Source organism: Crotalus tigris, unplaced genomic scaffold, assembly GCF_016545835.1.
Source record: "Crotalus tigris isolate CLP2741 ecotype Arizona unplaced genomic scaffold, ASM1654583v1 scf7180000017716.2861928, whole genome shotgun sequence".
NCBI classification, from domain to species: Eukaryota; Metazoa; Chordata; class Lepidosauria; order Squamata; family Viperidae; genus Crotalus; species Crotalus tigris.
Window position 1 is genome coordinate 409468 of NW_024096587.1, and position 21123 is coordinate 430590.

Below are 21123 nucleotides of genomic sequence, written 5' to 3' on the forward strand. Positions count from 1 at the left end.
ATTGTTCTCCCCATTGGACATTTTGGATACCTTATGTAAAAACCTGGGTCTCTGGAGAATTCTATAATGCTGGGAGGGGTGGAAGAAGTGAATGACCAGCAGCAAATGAATGGACTCAATTATAGCAGTAATGGCTGCATCACTGGAAGACCTGAAAGGCCAGGTTGGGAACAGATCTTCCTGGAGAAAATTTATTTACAGTATGTGGTTGTTACTAGTTGACACTGACTTGATGGCACATCATCATCATCTGTTGGACTTGTTTCATTTGATAGTCCAAGATAGTGGTAGATTTATCTGAAAAATATCATGGGAGACAAAAGCTCTATCTATGTGAATTTTCCCAGAGTATAAGAAGTTAATTGAAGTTTATTAAGGTGACCAACCGTCCTTCTTTAGGGAGGACAGTCCTCCTTTTTTAAGGTCTGTCCACCCTCGAAAAGTGTCCTTCTACATGTTCTCCTTTTTGATATTTGAAGACTAATCTGCAGGGCTTTTTTTTCTCATAGAACGCTCAGAACGGCATTCCGGCACCTTTTTTGGATGGTTTTTTTTTTTCAACTTTTGCATGAGCTGTGCTGCTCCCCCTATTGGCTTTCAAAAGCCAATAGGAATTGCTGCTGAGCACGCCAAAACACCTGGCCGGCAAACTTTGCACATATAAGTTGTCTGCAGCGAAGGCGAATTGGCAGGAACTTTGCACCCCTCCCTGCTAACCAACTACACCATCTCCTAATTAGTCCCAAAGATATCTGGAAGAGACTGGAGTGGCGATGCCACGGTAACTTTCTCTTGATCTTCGGCCCTGCTAGGGCAATAATGGCTGTGGGTGCAAGAGGCAGGGGCAGCGGGGCTGCTGCGGGCAGGGGTGTGAGGGGTGGCGGTGGCCGGCTGCCCCCAGTGTGTGAGAGCCACGGGCCTGCTCTACATGGGGCTGTGTGCAGGGTGGGCGGTGGTGCTGGCGGGGTGGCTGCAGGCGGGGTATGTCGACGGCGGGCTGCCCCCCCAGGGCCGGAGCCAGCACAGCTGGTGCTTTGGGAGCCATGGGGCCCACTCTACATGGCGGGGCAGTGGTGCTGGCGGGGTGGCTGCGGGCAGGGGCGCGGCGTGTAAGCATAATTACAATATAAAATGTTATTGTTACAAATGTTTTTTATTATGCATTTATCATATTATAGTGTATTCTGTATTATTGTTGCAATGATTAAAATGTTTCTTTTATTTACGATATTTTTTTTCTTCAATTTATTTGTGTCCTCCTTTTCATTATAAAAAAGTTGGTCACCTTAAGTTTATAAAACTAAAGCTGATAATTAGACAGTAGATAAAAGAGGTTAATATGTAAACTAATGTGAGCATGACACTTAATGATTATGTGAGTTGATTTCTAAATAATGTTTTGTCCTATTAAATCTTAAAGCGGTGAATCAAAAAGACATTTATGATGGCATATTTTGGTGCTCTCTCATTAGACATTCTGAAAGAAAGAATATCTAATATCTGAACCAGGTATACCCATGTGGTTAAGATGAGCTAAAATCCATATCTTACTTGCTGTGGTATTCTTCTCCTTACAGAGATGTAGATAAGATTCCTGGAAAGATATTGTATATTTTAGGCAAGTCAATTTAACAGATCAATGCTCAAGACAATGGAGAAAGTAGCAGATTTCTGGGCTAGAGCCTGCTCAGTCTGTCAAGTAGTTATGAATACAGTTGTTATTGTTTATTGGAGGTTAAGATTCATAGCATTTTATATTTACATACTGTTTTATTTTGAGGGCTAATGAAGGATTCTAAATAAAATATACTGCATCTATTTTATCTATTGACTATGCCACTAAAGACAGATCCAGAAAATCGTTTAATTTGTAATATTGCTGGATTCAGTATGATTAGATGGAGAAATATTTAGCTGCAGTTTTAGCAGTTTTCCCCTTCGTGGCTTCCTATCTACTGATTAATACCAATAGGAATCAGAGCTTGTAAGGTTGTTATGTTGCATTGCATGTTAGAGAAACTTTCTCTACACTTGTGTCATATTGACTGCATTTCTACATGCCTGTTTTATCAATATAGAGTCATGGCACATTACTAATATCAAGGGATTATCTATTTAGGCCAATAGAACTGTCAATTCTGTTCTCTTCTGGTATGTTTCTAGAATCTTGGGTTTCCTTTTATTTAATTTGATCTTTTTAATAAAAAAAATGTCAGGGATTTTTTTTCATCTAGGCTGATTCCCTCTTGGATGAAAAATTGCCAATTTCCTTGTTGAAAGAATGATCTATTAATTTCTTTATTATTAAAAAGTTCTGATTTATTTCATTGTAGAATATTTTATTTCAGAAAATCCAGAGTAATCCAAGCAAGACAGTTATATGCAAATCGCCAAATTAACTCTAGTACTTTTTTCTGTTTAGAATCAAAAAAATCAAAGGATTGTAAGGGACCTTGGAGGTCTTTGTCCAATCCAATTCCATGCTCAAGGCAGGAAGCTTTATTCCATCCCGAACAAATGGATGTCCAATCTTTTCTTGAAAACTTCCAGTGATGGAGCATCCACAACTCAGGAGGTCAAGCTGTTCCATTGATTAATTGTCAGTCGGCTCCTCAAAATTATTGTTTGTTGCTGCTGTTGCTGGGAAGGGAAGAGTCTATTAATGACAAAGAAGACAGAGAGAGAGAAGGAGAGAGCAGTTATTATTTTATAAACCATAAGACAAATTATGGTTCCATGAAGCTAGTCTCCTGCCTTTCTTTTATAGAACATAATTTTTTAAAAGAAGTAACTCATAGTGATGTTTCTGAACCATTCTATCTATTACTACATAATATTTTATTTCTTTTGTAAGGACATAATGCAATATTGTAGGCATTGCTGAATTAGTAGTGAGAACTGCTTGCTAATTCTGCAGACAGATATCTTTACTTAGAGATAGTTCTTGGACTAGAATTTCCCTTGCTAAGCAAAATGCAGTTGTGTGACCACATAGCAACAGCAATCCTGGCAGTCCCAAGTTGCTGTCATTAATTAAATCCCACCTGGTTTGTTAGGTGAGGAACCACCCAATCCAAGCCATTCCTGGCTTGGTCCCTCCCTCCCTAAATTTCAGTAAGACAAAGCAAGACACTGACTTCTTTTCAACTCCTCTCCCATCCCCCCCACCCCACCTCTGGCCTTCTGGCCACCCTGCACTCTGCCACCTCTGCTGCCCTGCACTCCACTGCCCTGCAGCTATTTTCTAAATCACACACACAGACTTTTTGTCAAGCTTTGGAAGGTCTGACAGCTTCACGAGGCCACATACGATTTGCACAAGGGTGTCTCTGGTTCAGGAAAAAGCCTTAGCACAGCCAGCAACTGCCCTCGAAGGACCAGGCTGGATAACTCATGAGCAGCTGGGGGGGGGGGCAGCAAAGCCAGTGGGGTGGTAGAGTGCAGGATGGACCAAAGGGTATAGATGTGGGGTGGGAAGGAGTGGAGGGATTTGAAGCACCCCTGCGATCATAAGTGGAGGTGGATATCCAAGCGACTGAATTTTGATTACGTGACCTTGGGGCCACTGCAAAGTTACAACTTTAGGTGTAACTTCCTTTCATTCAGTACCACCATAACTTTAAATGGTTTCTGAGCAAATGGTGATTAGTGGAGCCATTCATTACTTTCTACATACAAAATAAGGATACTAGGAAAAAGAACAGCTTTTACAGTCTTGCTGTAAAAGCACTGAATATTATTGCATTATTCATGTTAAAAATACAGTAATGCAAATGGCTCTAACATTTAGACAAGTTTGAGTGCCAGATGAAGAGACTCACCAGATTGAAGAGCACTTTTTTTGCAAAACGTTTTATATTTTTATTTATATTTTATGCCAAATTGTTATGTATTGTTATTTAGATATAGATTTTAATGATGATTCAGTTAACAAATGTGGCAAGAAAAATCATAAAATGGGGCAAAATTCACTTAGCAATATAAATTTTGAGTCAATTGTGGTGGTAAGTCGAGGATTACAACTCTTAAAAATTGTATCCCAGATAGTAATGAGGCTTTCAAATAGTCTTCCTTGACAGCATGTTGGGAAACGCTCAGCCAGGGAGGGAGGAGGGTTCAAGCAGGAAATTAGCCTTGAACTGTTGCAGAGCCATAATAGATCACTCACACCCCCACTAAACAACACGGATCCTTATCTAACTGTTCCCAAGGGAAGCCAAGCAGTTTGGGATCCCTGTATATTATAGAGGATGGGCAGAGTCTGGGGAGAGATAGCAAGGCTCAAGAGGCATACAGAGTGCTTAATCAGACTTACAAGCACAAATACTTTAAAGGTTATGACTTTTGGGTGAATATATGTATACTTCCCATGTGCTGTTATGTCATTAAAAAAACACTTAGTTTTGAGAGCAACTAATATGTTGTGTGAAACAGCAGATATCTTGCCCATTCTTATATACATCTGAGTGGCGTCCTGTCTGTTGCCTGAGACAGAATTAGTTTCAGTTGGAAATCTTTCCATATAAAAGCACATATAGATGGATAGGCCTGTAATGTTGTAATGAGTCTCATTACCTGACAACTTAAAATATCTTGCCCAGACCACTTATCCACCCAACAGTTCTGTCTGGGCTCAGTTTCAAAAAATAAACAAGAGACTTACCCACAGATAGAACTAAAGATCCTCAAAAGTTTGTTCCAGGGTTTTCAGCAGCTGAAAGGAAGTGCATCATAGCAAAGAGATTGAAGGGCAAATCAGGAAATCAGATTTATTCCCCCCCCCCATTTATAAACATACTTACTCCTATCTTATAAGATGTTGTAAAGGTTACATTTAGATTACATATATGAGTAAATTAAGCATACAGTACCAATCTTTGTCATTATTAGGAAAAAATGGAGCTAGAAGCAAATGTTTCTTCTAAGACAATCCCTACAAATAATTCAAGTACTTTTCTTCAATAGAAGTTTTTTAAAAAAAAAATTAATGGTTTTCAATTGATCATATTTTTTTTAATATTAAACAAATTTATCAATTAAAAAAATTACAACACCAGTGATGTGCCTGAGGGCACTAATCAGAGACTTGATGCTAAGGACTCCAGCTTTCCTTGGAGAGGTGAACAGATGCAAATAACACCTTATCTTTTATTATCATACTACACTCTGCTTTTATATTTTTTATTATCATTGGCAGCCTAATTGCATTAAAATGTCAGTCATGCTACTCGATTTCGATTTTCATATTCCACCCAGCTTCACTAATGGCCAATTCACTTAATGAGTCAGAAGCTTTCTCCTAATTAGTAGTGTCTAGGCACAGTGGCAGCTCTCGTTGTTTGCCTCTGTTCAGTAATTCATGACCAACTTGAAAATTATCTAAAGGATTGCTAACTGTTTTTTGTCCTACATGGAGAGAAAATTAAGCAAGCACATTTCAGTATTATGGGTTGGCAGGGTACCTGTGTGTTGTTGACTCTGAGCCTGCTGCTTGCTTAACTGCTGTTTTCACAGTATTTTTAGTAGGTACACATTGGATCCTTCTGAAGTCCTCTGCAGATGATTGAGTTCAGTGGTTAAATTTACGAATGCTGAGGAAACCTCTGAGAGATTCTCTGCAGTAATTTCATGGCGATCAGTGAGATCTGGCCAAGGGCTTTTTGTAACTCTTAGTTATGGAGGAGCTTTCACTAAAAGATGTCTATGGGCTTGTTAAAACAAACGTTGCCTTTTCTGCAGTATGTATTGTCAAAAGAGAGAGAAAAGCCCCATGGTTTAATGACTGACTTCAAGTCAGATTCAAGGAAATCTTGTTGTAACAGCAAATGATAGGCATTTAAAAGTTGTGCGGTATCATGGTGTCTACAGAGATTTCATGTTCTTGTCTTGACTATTCCCTAGTGAATTCTGCGTTTGCTATTGTTAAATGTCTGCTGCCACTGGATAATAAAGAGACAACTCATCATAACCTTGCCCCTAGCTTATTGTAAATGTGCTTCGCAGGAGCCCATTTGTATAAATCCAGAATGCAGTATTTATACAATTGTAAAAAAAGTCATGTAAATCTAAATGCTGTAACTAATTTGCTGAATTAAGCCATACGTCTTCCCTGAATATGGATAGTGAGAATGGAAAATATTACTGTGGTGAAGCACACATCTGACGGAAAGGTTTTTGCTAATATAGGAAACTATTAACATATCTGAAAATCTGAATGAACATGTTTTGCAAATATATCATCTTTGCTGCTGTAAACTAAATTAATTTGTGCAAGACCAGGGGTAGGCAACCCAAAACACTCAAAAGAGCCACTTGGACCCATTTCCCACGGAAAACAAAATACTGGGAGCCACAAAACCTTTTTGATATCTAAAATGAAGATAACACTGCATATATCCTTTTTTACCTTTATTCTCTCTCTCTCTCTCTCTCTCTCTCTCTCTCTCTCTCTATATATATATATATATATATATATATATATATATATATATATATATATATATAATGATATCAGTAAAAATTCGACTCTTGGGTACATTCATATTACAAAACAAATTAATTAACGCCTGGGTTACAGCCCCAGGGGGCGGGGAGAATCAGCCGGGGTTTGAATGGAGCATATGGTGAGATCAAGAGAAGACCAAATGGCCCGCACCCCAGGACCCCTGGCGAGAAGAACTATGCACAAGGGGGTGAGGGGGGTATAGAAACAGCTACTACCCAAAAAGGGTGGGAAAAGATCCCACTCAGTCCCAGAATTAGTGATGAAGGAGTGAATAGGTGTGTACGGAGTAGAAACAGGAAAGGGCTGGGTGCTGGTGTCAAGGATATGTTTAGAGTGCAATTTGATCAGCTGGGACTGATGACGCGGTCCAGAAGCCGGATGCAGGCGCTTGGTGATCTTATATAAGTTTCTTCCCATTGACTGCCTTTAACCCTGATGATGTCGGAAGTTTCCGATGAAAGCTTGGTTTTATTAAATATTTTTCCTTATTGGATTCTCCTGGTGATCGTTATTAAACAAATTAGTGTGTGTGTGTGTGTGTGTGTGTGTGTAGGTCTTTGGTTATTCGGGTTTTCTTCTGCGTCAAGTTGGAAGTGTCTTGGCGACGTTTCGACGAAGTCTCATTCGTCATCTTCAGGCTGGTGTTTTCGGCTTCGTGCTTCTAGGAGCAATGTGCGATCGTAGCTGTTTCTTCCTTTTAACTGCCAGTGGGGGTATGAACTGATTGGATGAGAGCTTGGCTATGTTCTGATTGGATGGAGGTGTGTTCTGATTGGTTAGGAGCTTGGCTGTACTCTGATTGGTTGGGGAAGTGTTCTGTTTGGGTGGGGGCTTTGTTATGCTCAGGTTAATCTGAGTTGCAGGGGGATCTGAGATGATGAGCATTGCTATTGTTTGGCTTCGCGTTCGTGGTCATGCCTCATCTTCATGGTGGGTGTCAGTTTGCTTCATGTATGGATTGGAGGGGTTTAAAGTGGCTAATGATGCAGCTGTGGTCTGGCTTCTCGTTTGTGGTCGTGCCTCATCATCGGTGTGGGTTTGGGTTTGCTTTTTGCATGGACGTGTGTTGGTGACATCCTGTGTGGCTTTCGTGAGTGTGGGTCTGGTGTCATTCTTTGTGTTAGGGACTCGTTTGTCAATGAGGGCGGGTTTCCAATGGCTAGTAGGTGGGAGGTATCATCTCGTTTGTTCATGCTGTGTGGGCGTTTTTCTATCTCGATGGCTTCTCTGATTATTCTGTTATTAAAGTGTTCAGATTTGGCGATAGTTCTGGTCTTTTTAAAGTCAATTTCATGTCCTGTGACTTTAAGGTGTTGGACCAGGGAAGAAGTTGATTCCTCTTTTTTGACTGAGTTCTTATGTTCTTCAATGCATGCACTTATTCTTCTGTTGGTTTGTCCGATGTATGTGGTGGGACAAGCGGTGCATGGGATTTCGTATACTCCTTGATTTTCTAATTCTATTTTGTCTTTGGGGTTTCTTAGGATGGTGGATATTTTTCTGTTTGTGCAGAATGCTGTCTTGATGTTGTGTTTGTGGAGGATCTTGCTGATTCTGTCTGTGGTGCCTTTTATGTAAGGGAGGAGGGCTTTGCTGTTTTCTTGTTCTCTGTCTTGGATTTTAGTGGGGGTTTCTTTTTGGATTAGTTTGGTAATCTTATTTCTTTCTACGTGAGTCGTCCTTGTTCAATATCTCTTTCCTTATCTTCACCCGAGGTGTTCTTTATCACCGCATATCGATGGTACTTTGCCATCCAGTCTGCTGTTGATGATTATCCTCTCCGTTCGGCACAGATCCCTTATTTTACCTTCCAAGGGGTCACATTTGAACAAGTAAAAGGCACACCCATAGGCTCCCCTATCTCCAGTGTGATAGCAGAAGAGGTGCTCCAACAGCTGGAGCGCGAGGGTATGACCCGTTACCAGCCCAGGTTTTGGGCTCAGTATGTGGATGACACATTTGTCGTCATCAAGCGATGCCACAAAGCTAACTTTATGGGAATACTGATTTCGGTATATCCGGATATCAGGTTTATGGTGGAGGAGGAGAACCGGGGCTCGCTAGCCTTCCTGGACGGGTTGATCCAATGTTCATCAGATGGATTGTTAAAAACGAAGGTTTACCGCAACCCCACCCATACGGATCGAATCCTCCACTATGGTAGTAACCACCCAGTATCCCATAAAGTTAGCTGCATCAGGACGCTGTTTAAGCGGGTGCACTCACACTGCAGCATGGTTGAGTCTAAGGTGGAAGAGAGGAGACATCTGTTTCGTGTTTGCCGGTTAAATGGATACCCGTTGAGGTTCATAAAACAGCACAGTATAATACCTGAACCCCGGGATAATCGACGGAAGGAAGAACCCCTGGTACAAACAACACGTGTCTCTTTACCATACATTAGTAATGTCTCCGAGGCGACGGCTAGATTATTGGCCCCCTACAACATAAAGGTGGCTCATAAACCTAGCCAGACATTGCGATCAAGAGTTATGTGCCCCAAAGACTCTCTCCCCACCACAGAGAGATCAGCGGTAGTGTATAGAATTAATTGGAAGAACTGCCAGAGTAACTATGTGGACGAAACATCAAAAAGGTTAAAGACCCGCCTACATGAACATAAATTGGCGATTAAGAGGGGCGAACAATATTCGCAAGTCTGGACACACATGGCTGAACAAGACCATCAATTCAATTTTGACAATGCACAAATTCTGTCCAGCAACGCCACAAAAAGAAGCTTCCGATGGTCCAGAAGACAATGGCTCAGGCAGCTATGTTTGCCAGTCAATTTGTTCATGCAACACCACTGTTTGAAAAGCTGCCCGGTTACCCGCATGTTCCTAGACGCAATTCAAGGTCTGCTTATCACCTTTTGTTGGAATATTCATGAGCAGGAAGAGTCATGTGGTAACTCAGTCAGCCAATGTGAAGAAAGTGCTACTGAGGCTGTGCAAAAGGGAATTGAGTTAGGAGCTGGATTTCCAGTCTCAGGTTTGTCTCTGTATCTCTCTGTAAGATGTCTTCATTGAGCTATGTTGCTGTAAAGAAGAATGTATGGTATTATAAATATTTTGATATAAATATAAAGAAGTTATTTTGAATCAGCTGAATGCAGTCAACTGTGAGAGCTTCTGATTTATTTTTCACCAACAGAGAAATTAAAATTCTCTAACAGGTTATGGGCCCAGAGCTTACTAAGGAATGCATTATAATTTAAAGCTGGAAGAAATTGCCTGTGTTTAGAAAGTATAAGAACAAGGCAGAATTAGCAGAATGGCTGCAATGGAATTTAAGGAAAGCTCTATGCCTCGTTTAGGCCAGAAGAATTACATTATATGGACTGCAAAAATGGAATGTTTGCTCAAAGCAAAAGAGCTATGGTATATCGTAGAAAATCCACCACAAGTGTTTGCAGCTGCTGATCAGAAAAGTCATGATCAAGCAATGGCTTATCTCATCTTGAATTTAGATGATGAACAATTTCTAAATGTTGCAAATTTAAAGACTGCAAAGGAGATTTGGTTGAAATTGAGAGCTGTGCACGTGAATGTTTCTGCATGCAATATAGTGCAATTGTCAAAACTTTACAGGGCCTGTTTGCAACTAGGTGAATCTGTGGAACAGCATTTAAATAAAATGCAAAGTTTATTTTTGGACTTAGAACAGTGGTTCTCAACCTTTTTAATGCCGCGACCCCCCAACCAGTCATAAGTCGAGGACTACCCAACCAGTCGTAAGTCAAGGGCTTTCCCTGCCCGGGAGTGCCACGCATGCATGGTGCCGCCCCCTGCGCCGGCCGAGGCGTAGCTGGCAAGTGGCAGAGACGGCACAGGCCGACCACCAGTTGGTCCACCAGCTGGCCCAGCCCAAGGGAGGTAAAGCACCTGCCGGGCCCCACATGTGCCAGCAACCTTCCCTGCGCCCACCGGCCTCCCACCTCCCACCCCTGGCCCTCTTTTACTTACATTTTTAGTAGTTGCTCAGCAGGGAGGGGTGGAAGCTTCCAGACAGCTTGCCTTCGCTGAGACAACTTGCAGCACCGTTTGCAGAATGGGACTTTTGGCGGGCTCAGCAGGGCAGAGACAGCCTGGACAATTCCTATTGGCTTTTGAAAGCCAATAGAATTAGACTCTATTCAAGAGAGTCTATTCTATTGGCTTTCAAAAGCCAATAGAATAAAAGGGAGTAGCACAGCTAAGGAAAAGGGGGAAAAATGGCGGACTGCATTGTTTGGCGACCCCGTGAAATGGTCGTTCGACCCCAAATGGGGTCCCAACCCACAGGTTGAGAACCACTGACTTAGAACAATGTGGGATTAAATTCCCTGAGTCCCAGAAGGTTTTATTGGTGTTGAACAGTTTAGATAAAACCTGGGACACAGTTTCTGTGATATTTGAGTGTAAAGAAGAGCAAGACTTAAATTTTGAGGCTTTAAAGGCATGTTTGCTTAATGAAGAAGAAAAGCAACATTTTAGGAACAGCCATGAGGAGGTGAAATTCCTAAGGAGGGGGGTCCAGACTGCAAGTCTCCGGAGAAGAAACAAGGAGCAGATGGGACCAAGTTGCATCAAAAGAGAGATTTTGCAAGCAGAGAGCTCAACAAGAAAAGAATTGCTACATTTGTGGAGCAAACACACATCTGAAAAGGAACTGTTTGCAGAGGAACAATTTGCAGCGAAAGACATTTGTGCAAGCAAAAAGGACTGATTTGCAAAAGGAACATTTTGTTGTTGCAAAAGTTTGCTATAGCAACAACAGAGACAAGTGGCTAATAGACAGTGGGGCAAGTCAAACAATTGTAAATGACTCTGAATTATTTTGCAGGTTTGTTCCAGTAGCACAAGAAGCGGTGGCTTTGGCAAATGGCCAGAAAGCAAAAGTCATTGTAAAAGACAATGAAAAAATTCCATATTTGGAATAAAAGTTTATCAATATGCTTTGTGTACCTGAGATGGAACATAATTTGTTAATTTAGACAAACAAGGTTTTGAGATAATTTTTGTAAATGGGAAGTGTCTCATCAAAAGGAATGGGAATATTTGTGCAGAAGGCATAAAGGAAGATAATCTGTATTTATTGCAGGGACAAAAGGTTCAATGTTCCCATATATTTAAGAATGTTGCAGAGCATGATTCATGCATTCATCTTCTACATAGAAGACTTGGCCATGCAAGCTTTAAAGTTTTGCAGCAAATGCAAGAGTTTGCAGAAGGGCTAAATTTGAAGGGATGCAAAATATATTTGGACTGTGCAGTATGCAAAGCATCGAAGTCAAAGGCATTCCCAGTTAGTAAATGTAGCACAAGACAAACAAAAATAGCTCTAGAGCTGGTCCATGCAGATCTGGTGGGACCTATGTAAGCCAGTTTGGGAGGAGCAAAATATGCACTGGTAATTGTTAATGATTATAGCAGGTATAGTTTTTGCTACTTGCTTAGAGGAAAGACAGAGGTGCTACAACAATTCAAACGGTGAGTAAGTTTTGTAGAGAGAAGGTACAGACAACAAGTGTGTCAGTTGCAAACTGACAGAGGTACTGAATTTATGTCAACTAAGTTCCAACAATGGTTGAGGCAGCTGGGGAAAAGACACAGACGTACAAATCCTTACACAGCAGCAGAGAACGGTGTAGCTGAAAGAAGGAATGGTGTTTTGCAAACAATGAAAGATTCATTATTAGAGGATTCTGGTATGAGCAGATCATATTGGGGAGAAGCCATATTGACTGCCAATTATATAGTTAACAGGCTGTGGAGTTCCTCCATTAATAATATTCCATATGCCATTCTATATGGGAGAAAGCCATCACTGGCACATTTGAGAATTTTTGGAAGTACTGCATGGGTACATATTCCGAAAGCAATCAGAAGAAAGGGACAGCAAAAGGCAAGAAAGCTCAGGTTTGTGGGCTATGAGCCAGGGTCAAAAGGATATCGCTTTAGCGATGGAAGTAAAAGAATTGTAATTTCAAGGTCTGCTAATTTTGCAGAACAAAATTGGGACAGAATTAATGCAAATTCTGGGTATGTCTCACTTAATGATGGTGATCTATTTAACGACAATAACTCATCTAATGATGGAAAATGATTATTGAAGATGTCAAAGTTCAGGGAGGAGAGGCTGAACAAGACATGAAGCCAGATAGACTTGAGACACAGGAGCAGTTAATACCACGTAGGTCAGAGCGATGTAACAAAGGAATTCCGCCTGACAGGTATTCTGCCAGCAAGGTAAAGGTTTGCAATGTGTGGTATGAGCCAAGAAGTTATAAAGAAGTGTTGACATTACTAAAAGCTAAGCAAGAAAGATGGAAGGAGGCCATGGATAAAGAGATGAAATCTATTTAAATCAGTGGCTTTGCCACAGGGAACCAAAGCTGTGGATTGTAAGTGGGTGTATAAGAAAAAGGTATTTGAAGTCAATGTTAATTGTATAAAAATGGCAACTGATGACAGGGTGAAGAACAGAAGTAAACATGTAGATATTAAGTATTGTAATGTCAGGGAAGCTGTAAAAGGAAAATTGATTAGTTTACATCATTGTTCTTCTGAGGATAATTTGGCAGACATGATGACTAAACCATTGGGTGGTGTTCACTATGGAGAATGTATTAAGTCAATAGGTCTGATGTCTCTTCCTGTCATGAAGGGAGGAGTGTTGGAATATTCATGAGCAGGAAGAGTCATGTGGTAACTCAGTCAGCCAATGTGAAGAAAGTTCTACTGAGGCTGTACAAAAGGGTATTGAGTTAGGAGCTGGATTTCCAGTCTCTGTATCTCTCTGTAAGAAGTCTTCATTGAGCTATGTTGCTGTAAAGAAGAATGTATTGTATTGTAAATATTTTGATATAAATATAAAGAAGTTATTTTGAATCAGCTAAATGCAGTCAACTGTGAGAGCTTCTGATTTATTTTTCACCAACAGAGAAATTAAAATTCTCTAACACCTTTAAAGACCTCTGTGATTCAGGATTACTTATTCCCAGTAGTTCTGTCCATCCATTAAGATCTTGAAGCGATCATTCACTCTGGCTCCTTTGCTGAGGGAGCATCATCTACAGCAGGGGTATCAAACTCAATTTCATTGAGGGCTGCATCAGCATTGTGGTTGCCCTCAGGGGGCCAGGTGGGTGTGGCCAGGGTGGGTGCAGCTTTCTGGGTGGGCGTGGATGGAGTGAGTGTGGCCTACTGGGTGGGCGTGGCCAGCTCTACATCATTCACGTCAAGGGTGACTGTGGGGGCCTGGGCAGGAGTGGAACAGATCTGAGGGTTTCTGGCAGAAGGGGGTGGGACCAGGGCAAGTGCCAAGGCATGGTCCACTGGAGGAGCCTCACTGTTCCTCTCAGGCCATGCGGGAGGGCTGGATGGTGGTGTGGGCTGCCCAGAGCCCTGGGCAGCAGAGGTCAAATGCCCAGCCAGGCCCTTGAGCACCCGCAGCACCAAGCCCAGCCCCACTTCCTCAAGGCTGCTGCTCAAGGTTCTCCTGGTTCCTCGTTGTTTCCAGACAGCTTTGTGAAGCTAAGACTGAATGCATAGATGGCCACCACAAAATTGTACATTGGCTTCCAGCTGGCCTGGGCCAGGGCTAAGGCAAAGGGGGCCGTTTGCTCATTGTTTCCAGGATGGCTTCGGGGGCCACATGAAACCACTTCGCGGGCCGCATCTGGCCCCCGGGCCTTGTGTTTGTCTGATCTACAGGGAGTATGGAGCAGGGCCTTGTAATGACTATAGCGGAAGATCTTGAAGGACAGAGGTAGATCTGTGGCCTAGAAAATGATAAATGAGGCTTGAGCCAAGCCCAAGGAAGTGGTTTGCTTATACAGTGCCCCCCTGCTCAACTATTCACATAAAGGTAAAAGGGGAGGAAGAGAGACACATCCAGACTTGCACATTACTGTTTCTATAGCTCTTCTAATAAAAGTAGTTTTATGACTACAGTGTCTGTTTTTTAGTCTGGTTTGCCTTATAGAGCTGACAGGACTTCTCACTTTCTGTCCACCCCACCCCTTTGTCTGGAACAGCAGTCCCCCCCCCCCAAAAATCAAATTGGCTCAAACTGTAGCTTTTCAGGAATGCCTTCGGGTCCTGTATAATTGTATAATAATCAGTCATCACTAGATGAACAATAATTTTATACTGCACAATATTTGGACTGGCTGGTAAGAGTAAAATATAAAAACAGGGATTTGTATTTTGTAATTATTCTTTATAAATAGAACTTCTGTGATAGATTCCACAATTTGGTTAGAAAAGAACTCCCTTGAGGACCTCTTCAAAAAAAGATGTTTTTGTGCTTGAACAATAGGAACTGGATAAGGAATTCAGAAGACTTTTTTTCTTCCTGAAGTGTTTATAGAGTTTATAGTAAATACTGCTAAATATTTTTAAATAGCTTGTAATATATTGCTTTGCAAGTACTATTTCATCAAATTGTATACTGTAAAAGTAATAATTTACTGACATGCATAATCAAATGTAAATAGTCAAACTACTAGGCCAAAGAAAAGGTTGAGGGCTGCATACTGACTGTGTGCCACTGTGCTCTTCTAGACAACATCGTAGTGGTCATGTCACAGAAATGAAGTCTATGCGTGGCTGCATGCAATCCCACTACAGATATTTTATGACACAGAAATTATTGTCCAAATGTCACTATAAAGTCAAATCGCATCAAGCTAAGGAATTATAAAAAAATCTAGAGACAATCAGCAATATTTGATGCATCAGTTTTACAGCACTCCTAGTAGCAAAGATGGACAACATCAGAGCACTCCATTCAACCAAGATGGGCTTTTTCCTTTTTTGCAATGGCATTTACTCTCTAGAGACTTCCATTGGAGAATGCATTGAAAACTGTCAGTGAAAATATAAAGAAGAATGAAAGCATAACCCTACATATCCAATTAATTACAGCAATTAGTTTAGAGGATTAGTGCGCCATTGATCTCCCATGCAGGGCAAAGAACGTCATATATCTGCCCAACCCAAAAACATCTAAACCTCTATGCCACAGGTCAACAACCTGCAGCTCCGGAGCCACATGCGGCTCTTTGAGCCTTCCCCTGTGGCTCCCAGCCTCCTCTGCTATTTGCAGAGAGAGGGGGGGGGAGGGAGAGAGAGACCGACAGACAGAGGCACTTGTGCTTCCCTGTTTCTCTCTCTCTCTCTCTCCGTGTGTGTGTTTGTATTTGTGTGTGTTTGTGGTGTGTGTGTGTGTGTGTGTGTAAAAGAGAGCTGAAAAGCTTTTAGGGTGGGGCTCCTCCTTTTGCTGCATCTCTGCAGGAAACAGGAAGCCGGAAGGGCAGGAGAGAGCTAGCTAGTCCAGCTATTCTGGAAGTCCATGAGTCATAAAAGAGCCGAGGTTGCCTACCCCTGAGCTTGTTGGAGAACAGCTTGAAGCCAGCTTGTCAGGTGAGCAGAAGACAGGAGGGGGGGGGAGAAAGAGAGAGAGAAAGAGAGAGAGAGAGGGAGAGAGAAAGAGAGGAAAGAGACAGAGAGAGAAAGAGAGTGAGGGAAGGGGACTGGCAGACCAAGGGCAGAAAGAGAGAGAGGGTGGGAGAGAGAGAGACCCTTTTGATATCTAAAATGAAGATAACAATGCATATATCCTTTTTTACCTTTATGTTATATATAATGTAAAAAAGGATCTATGCAGTGTTATCTTCATTTTAGATATCAAAAGGGTTTTGCGGCTCCCAGTGTTTTGTTTTTGGTGGGAAACGGGTCCAAGTGGCTCTCTGAGTGTTTTGGGTTGCCTACCCCTGCTCTATGCTATAAAATCTTTGAATTCATCCCTCATGATGTTCATACTATTTAGTATGGATATTATTCAAATCATTTTTGAATACATCTGTCTATTAGGTAATATAAGCAACCCAATTATACTGTGGAAGACTCAGAAATCCAACTATATTATGGAAGAACATCATGGAAGTTAACTATCTCAGACCTCCATGAAGAAAGGAAACAAAAATTAGTATAATGAATATACGAGAATAATTATGACTACACTAAGGTGAATATGAGTTGTGGGGACTGAGGGGGCAATGTTGATTTTCATGGGGCAAAACTAGCATCCCCCAGCAATTCACATAGATTTAACATAGATATTAGCTTATCCAGGCAGAGTGGGAGTGCTAGTGTGTGCAAAGCAGAGCCATATTGCACCACGCTCCAGGTTTTCTTTTCTGCTTTGCTTGGACATGCCAACAGCTTGGTGTTGTGCACTGTGAGCAGTGCTGATGTACTTGCACAGACAAAACTGAAACCCCTGTCTGCTTACTTGTCAAAACAGAATTCAGAGAGCAATCCAGCAATTTTTTCATCACATTTTCTTTTTCAATTCTATAAATTCCTGTTCTCTTTTTATTATTGCTTCATTCCTTCCATTCAAGTTAGCTCTTTTGTGCTTGTGCCATTGAATGTCATGGCAACATTTTGCCATGAAGATCATGAAGTACACACCCTGTTATGAATTTATGTTTAATGGTACACTTTCTGGCAAGTGCTCAATACTTTCAAATACATATTAAGTGCTTATAATTGAAACACCCTGTTGATTTGAATCCGCTTTAAATTTTTCTCTGTGTATAATTACAGCAAAATAGTTAGCATTATTGTCATTTTCAGAACCCCCATTATCCTGAGGAGATGTTTAATGTACCACACGACATACTTTTACTATTTAGGATCAGATTAAGAAAAGAAGCCAGTTTTGTAAATTTTCTTAAGATGGTTCAGTATTGGTTAGGTATAATTTAAAGTGCAAAACACCCATCCTGTTATGCCTAGAACTGTTTCAGCTATCTGAAAAATGAGAGGGGGAGAGGAAAATACATGACTGCATGATCTAATGATCTATGTATTTTGGCTATGGGGAATGGTTTGTGAAACAGGGAGGCTCTTGATTCTTGGAGAAAAGAATGACAAGTCCTGTTTAAATGTCTGTCTGTACAAATCCTGTTTGAAATTAGTCTCCATGTGGTATTTAAGGTTTATAGTGTAGCTATCAACAATCTAGTCCCAAATTTTCAACATCTACATTTCATATGTACATTATTGGATTAGGGTGAGCAAAGTTTTGTGACCAAGGGCCACATATATAAGGATGGGTGGGAATGTAACACACATTTGGGTAGTACTGTTTTTTTCCTTAGTATTTCAGGAGTTTCTTTTTTCTTTTAGATTATGATCTTTTTTTAGCTTGCAATATGATTTATTTGTGTTTTCTATCTAAAAAGAGCAGGAAACAGGGCCATCAGTTTTCAGTTGTCCTCAGAGGGGACTCAGAGGGCTTAAGAACCACGACTCTGTAGATAATCATCCTTCATAATTTTGATATTAGTGACTGAATTTGATTCTTTTGAATCAGTACCCCAAATGCCAGTTAATATTTATTTATTAAACTTCTAATGTATTTTTCTGTAGTGAAAAAGTGTACCAAGAATCTAAAGTGACAACACATTTTCTTAAAGCTTGGTGTTATGCTGTACTGAAATCCAAGTGTCTCTTTTCACTCAGTTTCAATGGTTGATGAATGTTGCAATTTTCCTGGCCTTCAACAATATTTCAGCCATTCATATTATTTCATCTGATCTTCTAACATTTTTTAAAATGTCAGATCACTGTTTGATTCAATAGCATATTATCTTCTTTGGGGCGAGGGGACATCCTAATGAAATGTGTGACTGCCTTTCTCAGAGATTCCTGCTTATATTAACATTTTGTATCAGCTATGGCACATCCCAGGCCAGGGAAATTTTGGAATGCAATCACTACAAAAGTAGGAAGTCTGATTACTTTTTGTGTGGCTTCAGGAAACGAAGTGATTGCTGTGGACTGGAAAGGGCTAAAAGATGTGGACCAGATCAATATGGACAGCACCAGCTCACTCCATGGAAGCAGCATCCATAGACCATCTACTGAGGTGAGCATTCATTCCATGTCATAGAGAAGAGAGCATTCAAGGATCAGCAGCAAAGAGAATTCCCCAACCAAAAGCACAGAAACAAGTATGTTCCAGGATGAAGATCCAGGATCTTTCAAATAGTAAAAAGGGGTGGGGGTGTTTTATTGTTGACAGTGGTAGAGTTTTTTGAATTTTTATTTTGACTTGATGTAGATTGGCAGGAAACCAAATAATTGTTTGAAATTCAAATCCAATAAGATTCTAGAACTATTAGCTGTGAAAAACATCTTGGCAGTATTCCATGAAGAGCTTAGGAGAGTGATGGCAAAACTTTTAGACACCAAGTACCCAAAAACTGCTCTGCCCACCCCCACCCTGCCCCCTGCCCGCAGGGCCACCTATCGCCTCCACAGCCACGCCATCCACCTGCGCTCCGCAACATCATCTGCACGCAATGGGATGCGAGGACCGAGTCTTGTCCCTGCTGTCCGGCTGTCATGTCCTTGGCTGTGCTGCTCTGCATGGGCCGCGCCCGGGGACAACTCTCCGGGGGGGCTGCTGGTGAGGAGGAGGCCATAGGGGGAGGCGGGACTAGGGTGACGGCGCCCATGCCCACAGAGAGGGCTCTGAGTGTTGCCTCTGGCATACATGCCATAGGTTTGCCACCACTGGCCTAGGACAAATCCTTATCTGTGAAATTTCTCCAATGAGTACTGGCAAGACTAAAACCACATGTTCTCTATACAGTATCCTCTTGTATTCTTTTGATCATGCAGAGAATTTTCTCTTTTTGCTATAGAATCTCTATTCAGTTCAGGCCATTTAATGACTTGGTAGTAAGTCTTGTGCATCAAGTATGACTAGCCCTGGTCCCCTAGGGGCCTCTAATAATTTTTTTTCCTTCTGGCACTCAGCTAAGAACCAGACTGGATTGAGTATGATTATGATGGAATAGAAAATGTGAGTGCAGAAATGTCCTCCCTTTTTAATCAAATAACGGTCAGCCTGCCAACTACCAAGCAAAAAGAATTTCAGTGCGGAAAACAACACACTACATGCTTTTCTTTCTGCTATAATCATGTAGCTCTCCCCACAATACTTGGATAATTTATACAGAGAAAATCTGTTTCTCTGTATAAGTCCAATCAATTGCAGGAGAGAAAACATGACTAGATCTCAGGGTGCCTGAAGAAGTTCAAACTTTTCAGACCCATGTATTGAAATTAGGGTTAGGGAAAAACATAGAGGCTAGCTCTTTGTGTATATGTGTTTTCATTATCCATCAGCATAGAGTAGATGGCTTCACGTAGATTATCCTTCTTGCATAACTTTGTTTGATTCTTTGATAATTGTGTGTAGCCTATTTATCTAATAGGCTGTATGGAATGAAATTTAATGAGCTTTTTTAAATAGATAAATGCTATTCAAGCATGACATTTTAGTTTTTAGGAAACTCCTGCAAATGGATGGAAGTATTTTGATGTATGCTTACTTAAATTGTGATTCCTGAAATGTCTCTTCAGGGGATTTTGATTACTCAGTGTGATATATCCATTTGAATGGTAGGAGAATTGGCTCAGGTGATTCCATTTTTCTCCATTTTAAAATTTTCTACTGGCATCTCGTGGACCACTGTTGTAATATAATTGTTGGGCTACTCAGAGCTTTGCCTTTAATCAGACTCAATGGCTCAATAATTAAACCAGACTAGTTTTCTCTATTTTGACCACCACCTTCTTTCAATGTCAGATAGCAATTTTCTGCAGTACTGTTACCAGAAACTCTTGTACTTTGAGATGTACTGGGCAGAAGTTCTTAAGAGTAAAGTGTGACATTTCTCTTTAAGGACCCATATTGTAATAAAAATATTTAATATTTAATCTTAGAATCATTAAATAGACAAACATTACTAAACAACTATGGAAAACTATGCTTGAAAGCAAACTTAGCAACACACTTCATTGGTTAAATTTGCATTAAATTCCCATGTTTTCACATGCATATGCGAACGCAACTTTAGGTGGGGCTACATTGCTTGGGATAATTTACACGTAGCGCTGGAAAAGGTTTTCAAATGTGCTGAAATGTATTATAATCCTATATATAGACTGGTGGTGGCTTCAGATCCATGCAGGAAGCAACGTGGACCTTCCATGATGAGTTAATGACATTGCTGGGCACTTTCCATCATGCTAGTAATCCCATCTTCCTCCTGTTGCAGGAGTTACTCTTAAGACAGTGACAGAAGTTGCTTACTCTTCATTGCCATCAACTGATTGTTGGAGAATCAGAGGTATTTCTGAGGAAATGTGAAGCCATATCAAGTAACGATACTAAACTGTCTTCCTGCCAATATGCAATCTCAGAAACAATATATGAGACAGCATCTAGGAAACTAAAAAGAAGAATTGAAGAGATGAGTCAATTCAATTAGACAGAAAAGGATGAGACAAAAGTATTTATATATAGATAAAGTAGAGCAAATATTGGGTGGAAAGCTTTTCTATAAGTAAAGTGCCACATCAAAAAATGGATGAGTAAGGAAAATAATAAAAGGAAGGTAGCTTTCAGGAAGAGTATTTCATCTTGGCAGAACTAAGGGAAGATGAACAAAGAAGAAAGCTAGAATGGAAAAAAATAAGTAAAAAGGAGAAAAGTGAAGCTATTTTGCTATAAGTACTTTGTCCTTGTTCTGTTCAGTTGTGTCC

The 21123-nt window shown here is 40.8% G+C and overlaps 1 protein-coding gene across 7 annotated transcripts in view; it reads left to right on the forward strand.

Moving 5' to 3' along the window:
- Positions 1–21123, forward strand: part of FAM131B (family with sequence similarity 131 member B) — an 82847-nt gene that overhangs the window by 28905 nt on the left and 32819 nt on the right. For 6 of the 7 annotated variants that reach the window (XR_005556170.1, XR_005556169.1, XM_039338685.1 and 3 more), the window contains exon 2: positions 18324–18433. Coding sequence is in view for 4 of the 7 variants with exons in the window: in XM_039338683.1 (XP_039194617.1) it covers positions 18324–18433 (110 nt within the window). In the remaining 3 variants the exon portion in view is untranslated. Of the gene's footprint in view, positions 1–18321; positions 18434–20636; positions 20709–21123 lie in introns of those variants that run through there. The other variant, XM_039338686.1, reaches the window with a different exon arrangement.